We start from the raw sequence: 12,278 nt of genomic DNA on the forward strand, positions 1-12,278 counted from the left end.
GGAAGGAATTTTACTTAGAACGAATATAGAGAAACAATTATTTTTGACTCCTAAGAGTGACCGATATCCTCGGCATTGTAAATTGTAGTAAATCGAATCGAAGCAAACCGCATCACATGATTGCATTCGAAGAGGACTCCTAGCTGAGTGACTGAATCATGCCCATAGACGTGGGAGCGCAGTACCTTCTTACTTTTGTGATGATATCTTCTGATAATTTCCAACGTCAGAAGGGGCGACAGTTGACGTACGTACCTAGATTGGCCAACTGTGCGAGGCGCCTGTATGCTGCCGGTGCCGGTTATAGCCGGATGAGCGCGAGTGTGATGGTGCGTGCCCGCCAGACGGTGGTGCGTGCCCGCCAGACGCTGCCAGTCGCGTGGATCACTGATTCCCATTGTTCCTAACTTACCTGGTTCACAGCTGCTTATGCGTGGTCATACGTGCATGTTTATTGATGAGAAGTTGAGAACCGATGAGAAATGTTACAATATGGTGCACATACGAATACGGTCATCAAATTATCGGTCAACGAAATGAAGGTCATAGAGTTGTCGTGCTACCCATACGAATGTACTACGTACATTCAGTACGAGGACGTTCGTTTGGTCTGTACGATTTCTGGTCTGGTCATGATCACCTTGTACATGATCAAAAATAATAATATTATGACTGTCTGCAATATATCTAACCATAAGAGAAAGTAAGAACAAGTACGAATGTGTCAAAAACTGGAACTACTTGGCTGAATTTTTTGCGGCAGATTCCAGGCGACAGCCGAATCGTGATCAGCGTTCCTGTATACATATATGCGGTATACGACGGGATATCCGTCGTACCATAATATACGAAGCTGTAGCTTCCGTTGCGGGTCTAAAACTTCCTGTGTAAACAAAAGAAAATTGTGGCGATCTCCTGCAGCTCATGCACAAGCCAGTTAGCTTGGACCTTCTGTAGTCTGATCAACGACGTATCAGTCACTGGTAAGCGGTGTGTGACGCTAGACTTGCTTCGCTAGGTTGACGGTGTGTGACCACTGACATGTAGGAAAAATGTGTTTAGATTGTAGAATGTCGACCAATAACTCTAGAATATTGTTGAAAAAAACGGAAAAGTTCGAGAATCAGTGTTTGGCAAAGGAATGTTTAACTGGGCAGAGACAGAATAGAATGTAGCCTTGCATGGGACGTTCAATGAGAAAGTGGCTGATTAATGCGTTGTGCACAAAGCCAAAGGCCTATTTTTGCCCGGGCTTAACTGCTCAAGATCGTCACGTCTTGTTGCGCAGTCAGAATCATTGCAGATCGGTTACATGGAAAGTTGTTTTATGCATTTTAGCTATAAATAAGCATTAAAACACTTGCTTGGTATTAGTTTTATGTTTAAGGAGTTTGCCGGAATCTGCCGCATTCGACTCCGAGTTGAGCGGATCCATATACATATACATATGTATATATACATATATTAATGTATTTATACATATATATACATATATATACAGCTTAGGACAAAATGGTCGCATACCCAACATCTCCACATTCAGTACGAATGCAGTGCAGTACACTGTACGGCTAAGTCAAAATATCCGGTTCGTACAAGTGCACTGCACCGCATGCGTACAGAATGCTGGGTATGGGGCTATGCGACCATTTCGTCCTACATTGTATGTATTTATGAGTCCTTTTGCATTCGCTTCGCGGTAAATTCCCTGCATTGGCAAGTGGCAACTTTTATTTACGCTCAGTTTTGCCGCTTATTACAGACCTTTAGACACTGACTGCCGCCACGGGGCGTCTCTCCCTAGACTTTACAGTTTACCACGCAAACGGCAAACCACTGAAACCAAGGTTCGAATTTTTCGAATCTGGATCTTTCTTTTCTGGATCTGTTTATGAAGCTTTACAAATAAAAATTACAATGCTTTTAAGTTTTATCAGTTTAAACTTTTGTACGGTAATTTGAGTAAAAGTCGAAAATGTTTGCATTGCATGCTGACTGATGGCAACACTTCCAGATCGTACAAAAACCTCTCTGATCAGCGATCGTCGTTAATTTGTATTTCAGAGACAGGTGTGAACAAGTCACAACACGCTTGGACTATCCAGTGCCGTTCTGCCTGTGCCCCATGGTGCATTCCATTCAGTGACAGTCATGATCTTTATTGCTTGCGTTGCGCACGGCGTTCCTTGTTTCTGCGATAAAAGATGCGAGCCGCGAAGCCCAGCGTGAAAGCCAAGAGCGCCGACATCATCCAGCAGCCCCAGCATGCCCAGCCGCTGCACCGTATCGGGGGGAATCTCCGTCCCGTCGGCCGCGGAGTCCCACGCAAGCGCTCCAACCCCTCCCCCCAGCGCCCGCACCATTTCAAACCCGTCATCGACGTCCCACCCGCGCCACAGCCTCCCAGCGTCCCCTCGACATCCAAGGCTCCGCCGCAGGCTGAAATAGAGCTGCGTTCGCAGGAGACGCTCTTCCCCGAGGATTCCTGCTTCCAGGAGCTGCCCAGCGGGTTTCTGCGTGGGGAACCGTCCGGTAGTGGTGGGGCGCCCCCGGGTGGGGACACTAAGCCAAGCCAGGATGGGGCGCCGTTGGAGATTGCCAACTGGGGACTTCCTGAGCAGGTAAACATTTTCTTTAATTTACCATGTTCCTAACCGTATATGTTTAAACTTAAACTGTATGTAATTTGTGGTAAATTTTAATCCACTGAAGTAAGGGGACGTTTTATTAAAATGCCTGCTTAATATTTTGGAATAAATTTCAATATAATAAATTTCGGAGTGATTAAATAAATTTGGAAAAATAAATTAATTTTAATGATAAGATGGTTTCGGAATAATAAACTAATATCTAATGAAAAAATTATATAATGATAAAATGAAATTAATGATAATGATATCAGCGCTTTAATTTACAGAAACAACAAATACAGCAACATAATTTCAAGCCAACTAATGTTAAACAGTTAATAAAAATAAACCTAGTAAACACATAAAAATTTTGACAAAATTCCCAACAATCATTAAACTTCAATGATTGTTGGGAATTTTGTCAGAATTGTTTCTGCGTCCTGTATGCCTGGATTTATTTACTTCATTTTTGTTTCTGTTTGCTTGTTTATAAAAGTGTATGGTTGTGGTACACGTAATGATAGTACCTGTTATTTATTTTTTATAACAGGAGAATTTTTTTTTTAGTATTGATTGACTTTTTGAATAATGTTGTTTTTAAGTTTGTGGAAGTTTTTCAGAGTTTTTTTCTGCGTCTTCTCGGTTTATTCTCACAATTGTCGTTTCTCTTGATTTTCGTGTAAAGGTAGTCGCGGCCTACCAACGCGCCGGCATCACCACCATGTTCCCCTGGCAAGCGGCCTGCCTGTCCATCGGCGCCGGCCGCGTCCTCAACGGCGGCAACCTGGTCTTCTCGGCGCCCACCAGCGCCGGCAAGACCCTGGTCGCCGAGATCCTCCTCCTCAAACGCGTCGTGGAGAGCGGGAAGAAGGGCCTCTTCGTGCTGCCCTTCGTCGCCCTGGCCCAGGAGAAGCTGGCCACCCTCCGGCGCCTGCTGAATGATAGCGATGTACGCGTGGGCGGCTTCATCGGGAACACTAGCCCGCCGGGCGGTCTGGCACTGCTGGATGTGGCCATCTGCACCATTGAGCGGGCCAATTCCCTGGTCAACCGGCTGATGAAGGAGGGGAAGCTACGGCAGATCGGCGTGGTGGTGGTGGATGAGCTGCACATGGTGGGGGATTATTCGCGGGGGTACCTGCTGGAGCTGCTTCTGACCAAGGTCATCTATCTGAATCGGCTTAATGCGCAGGAAGAGTCCCGCGGGATTCAGATTATCGGCATGAGCGCCACGCTGCCCAATTTGCCGCTGGTGAAAAAGTGGCTGGATGCGGATTTGTATTCAACAGGTGTGTATTGGACGGGTTAGTTGTATTAACCGGAAGCGCTTAAAATTACTGTACTCGTACTTTGCGTACTTGCAGTTCATGTAAGATAAGTGTTGAAACTGGGTAAAAGATATAGATACGCTATACTTATACCTGGAGGAAAATGTTAATTCGGATTATTTTTAACTAAATTAGATTAGCGACCGCGTGGCGGCATTTATTGTCGCATTGGCGGCATGTTCTGTTTTTTTAATGTAATCTAATTATTTAAATCAAATTTAATAAATTTAAATTGGGCAAAAAATCAGCACAGTAATATAAAATAAGAAAAATAATCATAAAAACTTTTAGTAAATAAACGCAAAATAATAATAAATTAAAATGTGTGGTAGTAAAATTTTATGGAAGATTTGTTCGATCGTTCCGATAAGAGGCGTCTGGTGTTTGGTCTGATACAGTCTTAGCAAAGGGATTTTACAGATTTCCGGCCCGTTCCCTTAACCGAAACCATTAAAATGGGCGCCGCTCTCTACGACCGTCACTGGCGGAAACTCCGCGACCTGCCCCCGTGCCGCGACACTCCAGACTCGGACCACCTCTGCACACTGTGCCTGGAGACCATCGGGACGGGGCACTCCGTGCTGATCTTCTGCCCGGCCAAGAACTGGTGCGAGACCATCTCCGCCAACCTGGCCTGTCAGCTGGTCAAGGCGCTGCCACCCGGCACGCTGCAGACGGACCGGCTGCAGGAGATCCTGGAGCAGTTGCGCCAGACACCCGCCGGACTGGATGCGATGCTGAAGAAGACCATCCGCGCGGCGGTGGCCTTCCACCATGCTGGGTTGACGGCGGATGAGCGGGAGGTGGTGGAGGCCGGGTTCCGGCGCGGCGTTATTAAGGTGCTGGTGGCCACCACCACCCTGTCGTCGGGGGTCAATCTGCCGGCACGGCGGGTGATTATCCGGTCGCCTTTGGTTTTTGATGGGGCGGCTAAGCCGATGGATCCGCTGACGTACTACCAGATGGCTGGTCGGGCGGGACGGAAGGGCGTTGATACGGAGGGTAAGCACACTGATGCACCCATCAAATTAAATTAACCAATAAATCAAATTAAATAAATTAAACTAAAAAATTAATCAAATTAAATTAACATTTCTTAAATTAATCATTTTCTGAATTTTCAAAAACCAAAAATAGTTTCCAATAGCCTGGTAAGATATCTCCATTTGAATGGCTGCAGTAACTAATTTTTATTTATTTTTGCTGGCCAGCTGCATTAGCCGACTCTTACAAATGAACAATTACAAAACAAATAAATAAAGTGTCGTTGGATAATAGAAAAAAAGTGGGCTACTGAAATTGAGCCTACATTAAATTTTGATAGGCATGTTGAATCGGTATCTGTGTATCAGCATACAGTATCATAAGTCAGTTATACACTCAATAGTTAAATCTGTTTTTCGAAGGCGGGCAGCGAATTTGTTGTGAGATTGGTAGTGATCAGAGGGTTTTGCAGGAAAATATTATAGTTTTATTGAATTGATGGTTTGACAAAATTCATTTGGTTACTAAGGAGAATTTATTTTGGCGAATATTTCCTAAAACGGTCTTGATAATATCGACATTCTTGTTTTATCATGGGCCATTGTACCGGCTGTCATTTGCGAATGTTGTGTTTGTTGATTGGTTTGCTACTTGCAGGCGAGAGCATTCTTATTTGCAAAGACTCACCGGAAGAAAAGCGAGCGGTTAATAGCATTTTTTCCGGTGCTTCGCGGCCCTTGAGAAGTTGTTTGTCGATTGGCTCGTGCGAAGAGCCCAGTATGTCCGTCCAACGAGCCGTTCTGGAGATCGTGGTTAACCGGGCGGCTCATTCTGTCGAGCATATTCTGACGTATCTCCAAGGCGCCCTGTTTGCCTGTGAACTGGACAGTGTAAGTGCTGCTGTACGAGTACCTTTAACATATTACAATAATAATAATAGTTCGATTAATACGACTAATAATTTAATATTGAAAAAAGTATTTAGTCGCTCTGGCTCGCTCGGTGCTCTGTATGTTTCCGTTAGGTATCAGATATCAGTAATAATTCAATCTTGTTAAATAATGATAATTTAAGTTAATATTTGAAAAAAAAATTATTTCTCTGACTCGCTCGGTATTATATTTCCGCTGTCAGTAATAATTCGATTATTAAATTATTAAGTAAATAATTCAAGTTATTATTTGTACAACAAAATTTTGTTCCTCTGACTCGTTCGATAGATGTTTCCATTAGTTATGCTTTGCTGTTCACGGCAGTTTTCTGTTCGCTTTGCTAAACAAAATGCTCTGAAGTTTTGTGGTGAATTGAACATGAATATTTAGCTGAATTCATATATACTGTGTAGCAGTTTGCATATTTACCAATTTCTCTGGTATATTTAGGAAGAAGAGTGTAAAAAATACGCGGCCGGCGTGATCAAAGCCCTGGAGAAGGCGCATTTCATCCAAACGGCTCCCGATGGAAGCGGTGTGCAGGCCACCCAGCTAGGCAACGCCATCGTCTGGTCGGGTCTGTCGCCGCACGACGGCAAGGCCGTTTTCGACGAACTGGCCGCCGCCCGCTGCAACTTCAACCTGCAGAACGAACTGCACATTCTGTACTTGATCACGCCGCTGAATGTGGCCCGCACCATCGGCGACATCAACTTCTACTTGTTCCTCTACATCTGGGACAAGATGCCGGCGGAGTGGCAGCGGGTGGGTCACTTGGTGGGCGTGGATGAGGTGTCGCTGGCCAAGGGTCTGCGCAACGAACTCAAGGATATCGCGCGTTTGAACCGCATCAAGCGCTTCTGGTGGTAAGCCAGTTTATAGCTATAGGAAAATTTAAAAGTAGCGTACTGCTTTATTGTTCGAAATTCAGCGTAAGAAAATCTCTTGAAAAATATTAAATATGTAAATGAAATTTGTATAACAGTAGAACCAGACAGTTTTAATAATAGTACAGTATAACCATACAGTACCGTACGGTACAGTGTTTTACAGTGTAACCAGACAGTTTTAATGGTGGCAAAATAGAATCGCAACAAATGATAATACACCTTTTAATGTACTGTATTTTATCGACTGAAGTGAAGCGAAGGCCCTTTGTGTTCGAAAAAAACGGAACTTTTGTCGGTGACGTCGGTCACCCTTATTAATTTTAAATAAAATATCGAAGAATACGCCAACAATAATAAATACGAAAGGCAGTTTTAAATGTGGAAAATCCATTTTTAAACCAGTCTTAGAACAATCTCAGTAAACAGTTTATTAAATTCTGCTTTCACGCTCCGCTTTGGTCTTTTTAGTGCCACCCAACGCGGGTTCATTTTTCTATTAAAATACAGTCTTCTGAAAGTTTGGAGCCGGTATGTGTCGATTAATCTCGCTGCTTTGTGTCAAGAAAGTCAGTTTTCCGAATGGCATACCGTACTTATGTTATTTCGCGTTACGCCTGTAGTGCTATTCTTTCATGAGTTACCAAGAAATTAAGAATGCAGGCCATGCAACAAGACTCTTGTATGTGTTTTTTGTTGTAGTGCGCTGATGTTGAACGAGCTGGTACATGAGGCCAGCTTGTGGGACGTGGCACGGCGGTTCGAAGTGAACAAAGGCGTCCTGCAGTCGCTGCAACATGGAGCGGCTTCCTACTCAGGTAAGCCATCCATAAAATACGGGCTAGAAAAGAAAAATTGGTCCTGCAGACGGTAGTTTAGTTACTAACGTTTACTGTAGTAATTCTCATGTAACGATTACTGCCGAATATTGTTTCAAAGACAGCATAGCGTCAGCTTAAAGCATGCCAAATAAAATCCGTTTTGTTTTATTTACGAAAGTGCCGTTTGTGCTGTTGAACAACTGCCCGTTGTCGACCGTACAAAGTATAACGCACTGACAGGTCGAGCACTGCGCTGTTGCAGGGATGATCACCGTGTTTTGTGAAGAACTGCGCTGGGCCAACATGACGCTGCTGTTCGAGCAGTTCCAGAGTCGGCTCATGTTCGGGGTGATGCGCGAGCTGGTGCCGCTGGTCCGCATCCCCTACCTGACCGCTTTACAGGCGCGCAGTCTCTACGAAGCCGGCTTTCCCTCGCTGACCAAACTGGCCACGGCGGGCGGCAAGGAAGTGGCGGAAGTCCTGCGGGCCGCTGTGCCCTTCGAAATGTACGATACGCAATGACGCGTGACACTTAAATCAGAAATTTTTGTCGTTATCGTAAATCGTTTCCGGTTTTTGATATTTTTTGCTGGTTGTTTGATTTCATAACTTCGTATTTTGAACAAATTCTTTAATTATTTAATGATTAGTCGAAAATTGAGATGTTTAGGAGGTACTTTAATATTTTTTGCATTTTCAAGATAAATTCGTTCTATTCTTAAAATAAATTCTTTAGGTTTGTTGTTTACGTATAGAAGTATAGGTAGTTGAAGTTTTTAAACCGTATAAACCAGGGAAAAACATAATTTAATTCATGGATAAACAGAACGGATTTCGTGAGTTTTCACTTAAAATTGGCGAAAACTTGATTGCCGTTAACTGTTTTTGCTCTTTAACTTATTTGTTTTATCAGAGCGGAAGAGCACAAGAACAGCCACAAAAAGAGCGTCCTCCTCAATGGCTTGGAAGCCCTTTCCGACGTAGAGGCCGCTGAACTGATCATCGGCGAAGCACGCCGTCTGGTGGAAGCCGATCTGGAAGCGGACGGCTTAGTGATCATCGCCAAACAGCCGAAAGACCACCCGGCCATCCCGGCGACCGTCACCCAACGCGCCACGACCGCCGCCGCCGAGTACGACGAGATCCGGTCCACCCAGATGGAGGCCGACCAGCCCCTGGACGAGGTCATCCAGGACACCAAACGCCGGCTAACCCAGAAGCTCTCCCCCTCCAAGCGATCCCCGGCGGTCTCCCCGTCCAAATCCCGCTGGATCCCGCCGGATGTGCTGAAACAGGAGACGGCGGAGATCCTGCAGCGCATATCGGATCCCAATCTGGCCATCAGTTCGTGCTCGTCCAGTGAGACGGAGGAGATCCCGGCGATCGACGACCTGTACACCACCCCGCGGGTGCAATCCAAATACGACCCGGAGTTCCAGCAGTTCCGCGATAATCTCTCGTCGGCGTTGAAACGGGCGCAACGGACAGCGGAGAAGACCGCGGTGAAGGATGCGCCGGAGTGCGGATTGACGCCGCATCTCTTCAGCACCCCGCGGACCAAACGTCCATTGGAGGATGAGGAGGAGACGGCGACCAAGCGGAAGTTGTTCCGGGAAGAAGTCAAGAGCCGGATTCAGTTTGATATCGCGGAGATGGATGACGATGCCGATGTGATCCCGTCATCATGCCCTCCTTCACCGGAACCGTTGATCGCGTCGGATATACTGGAAGATTGTGATTTCGTCATTCCCGCGGGGGATGTCCGGGAACCTTTTGAAATTGAGGACGTTCCCAACACCGTGGAGGGTTTCCAAGGGTTTCTGGAGGAGTGGAAACAACAGACGGTGTTCAGTCTGAGCCTGGGCTGCGAGAAACTGGACGAGGGGAGGAAACCGAGGATCGGGCCGCCCGGGCTGATGCAGACCACGGTGGTGAGGGAACCCGCCGGGGTGGTGGTATCCAGTGACGGGATGATGGTCGTGGGGCTGGCGGTGTCGTGGAGTGGGAAGCGTGCGCGGTATGTCTCGCTGGTGGATCGGGAGAGGTCCCAGAGCGCCCTGGAGGTGACAGCGGTGGAGATGCCGGCGTGGCAGCGGGTGGAGCGGGTCAAGGAGGTCCTCGGGGGTCTGCAACGGGGAGTGGTGATTCTGTATGATAGCCGCGCTCAGCTGAAGGTGCTGGGGCAGGCGTTTGGAGCGGGGTGGACGGGGGTGACGTGTCTGGATCCGCAGGTGGGCGATTGGATGCTGGATATGGGCGCCGGCGAGAGAAGTTTGAAAGTAAGGCAGTAATTATGGAATAAGTACAGTAGTATTTTAGGTGCTTGGGTTTTGTAATTGTAGATCCCGCATCCAAAATTTTATTAACATTTAAATGAACTTAATTTTGATGTGATTTACTGTACTGAAGTAGTAACTGATGCGAATAATTCTCCGTATTCTAGAAATATATTAATGGACTCTACCGAGTCCTGAAAAAGCAGCACGATGATCTGAAATAATAACCGACAGTGTATTGTGAATTTATTTATCGTCACAACGCCGGTATGGCTGGTGGCTAGAGTAGTGAATAAAATCAATAAATCCGAGATGGGTAAAATTAGGTTGGTTGGCAATAACTGTTAAGGTCGCGCGGTTAATTACAGGATTTAATGAGCGAGCATCTGCCGCTGGTTGGGGACGTCCTCAACGAACTCACCAAATTTAAACGCCCCACCAGCCTGGGATTGGCCATCCACACCCGCGCCTCCGCCCGCACGCGGTCCACCTGCGAAGCCGTCGCGGCCCGCCTGCTCCTCGGGGAGATCCGGAAGAAGCTGGAGCTGCGGGGTCTGTGGGAGGAGTTTGTCCGCGTGGAGATGGGCATGGTGCGCTGTCTGCTGGCGCTGGAGCTGAACGGGTTCGGGGTGTCGGTGGAGGAATGCCAGCGGTTGTTGCGAGTGGTCAGCCAGTTGCTGGAGGAGATTCAGCAGCGAGCGATACAGTTGGTCGGGCCGGAGTTTGTCATCACGTCGCCGCAGTCCGTCGGGCAGGCGCTGTTCGAGACGCTGCGGCTGGTTCCGCCGGAGGGGCGCGGCAGGAACGGCGGGTGCGGGGACGGCTGAATGTGCGGTATTCCACTGCGAAGGAGGTTCTGCTGAAACTACAAGTAAGGCGAGAATATCGCTGATCTTTTGGCAGTGCTCTCTACCTTTTCTATATTGGTTTCGTATTTTTAGCGCAGCTTTGGTTACGTCTCATTTATTTCGATTTATAATTCTCACAACTGCAATCAGACGCTACTCCTTTAAATTTAGATTGAAAAATCCAGTCCAAAACATCCAGTGCCGTCTTTTAGCGTTATAACGCGGTTTAATGGGTTGTAAAAACCGTTCAAGCTTTAATTTACCAATTAAAACCGTTCCCAAGCTTGAATATACCAATTAAAACAAGCAGAAAGTATTGTAAACTGCTTACTTGTACAGAACGCCTATTTTTAACGATCTTTTTACGTACTAACCTCTTCGTTTAGTTTAATAATTGGTTATATTGATATTTTATTAGCAGATGGCTGCGTAATTCTGCAATATGTAACAAACAGTTCGCTGGTATACTTTGACAGATGAAAATGCAGTCGATTTGTTTAACATTAAATTCCCCGTTGAGGTAAATAATGAAACATTGAAATGTAGCCGCATGCAGAATCATGTACCACATAGTGTATTGCAGTTTGCTGCGATATTGGCACCATGTACACTTTCTGTTCGCTCGTTTTGCAGAATGCCCATCCGCTGCCGGGACTGGTCTCGCAGCACCGCAGTCTGGACTACTCCCGTTCCAGCTACATTGAGCCGGTGATGAAAGCCGTCACGGAGTGCGCATTTCTCAAGATGCAGCGCATCCACGGCTTCTCCTGTCCCTTCTCCGTGACGGGACGCATCTCCATGGCCGAGCCCAGCCTGCAGAGCATCCCCAAGGACTTCGGGGTGGACCAGTGGGACAGTGTGTCGCAGGGCGGTCAGAAACGGGAGGCCAAGCTGGCGGTCAGTCTGCGCACGGCGTTTGTCGCATGTCAAGGTGGGCGTTAATTGGGCACTTAAATAATTAAGGAAAATATGTGTGAATAATCATTTTTTAAAACGTTTTGTTGTAGGTTGTGTTTTGTTGTCGGCGGATTATTCACAGTTGGAGCTGCGCATTCTGGCGCATTTAGCCAATGATACTGCTCTGATCTCGGCGCTGTCCAGCGGTGGCGATGTATTCCTGAATATCGCTGCTAGTTGGAAGAAGATTCCCGTCAAGGACGTCACGGAAGACTTACGACAGCAAGCTAAAAGGGTAAGTACGGTGTAGTAGCTTGATGCGTAGTAGTTAGTACTGGTTACAGGAAAAGATGATTAATTTCAAGATGGGCGATGTGGCGCTTTAGCGACAGATGCTGATGAAGCAAAATTAACGAAGCAAATTAATTAACGAATGCAGCAAAATTAAAATTTATTGAATTGAAGAGCGTAGTGTCTCGCGTTTGCAGTTCTTGGTAATTACTCGTATTTTGAGGGATATTGCCTAATAAAATTGATTATGATAGGAAGCATTATTTTGTTGTAAAATTAACGTTTTTCTTCGTAAGGACTGTTATTGATTTATAACCCTCATTTGGGCCGGTTTGTTCTGGTTGCAGTAATACGTTTTCACTACCGTATGCTTTACTTTTTTGT

General features: G+C 46.2%; 1 protein-coding gene across 1 annotated transcript; it reads left to right on the forward strand.

Moving 5' to 3' along the window:
* Nucleotides 1-1,849: 1,849 nt before the first annotated feature.
* Nucleotides 1,850-11,480, forward strand: LOC129595216 (DNA polymerase theta-like). The gene is made up of 10 exons (XM_055492144.1): nucleotides 1,850-2,621; nucleotides 3,316-3,919; nucleotides 4,379-4,960; nucleotides 5,600-5,832; nucleotides 6,325-6,740; nucleotides 7,464-7,579; nucleotides 7,845-8,088; nucleotides 8,496-9,861; nucleotides 10,227-10,729; nucleotides 11,340-11,480. The coding sequence occupies exons 1-9, from the start codon at nucleotides 2,205-2,207 to the stop codon at nucleotides 10,683-10,685; spliced, it is 4,437 nt and encodes a 1,478-aa protein (XP_055348119.1). The 5' UTR covers nucleotides 1,850-2,204; the 3' UTR covers nucleotides 10,686-10,729; nucleotides 11,340-11,480.
* The last annotated feature ends 798 nt before the right edge of the window (nucleotides 11,481-12,278 follow it).

Source organism: Paramacrobiotus metropolitanus, unplaced genomic scaffold (genome assembly GCF_019649055.1).
Source record: "Paramacrobiotus metropolitanus isolate TYO unplaced genomic scaffold, Prichtersi_v1.0 Parri_scaffold0000075, whole genome shotgun sequence".
NCBI lineage: Eukaryota > Metazoa > Tardigrada > Eutardigrada > Parachela > Macrobiotidae > Paramacrobiotus > Paramacrobiotus metropolitanus.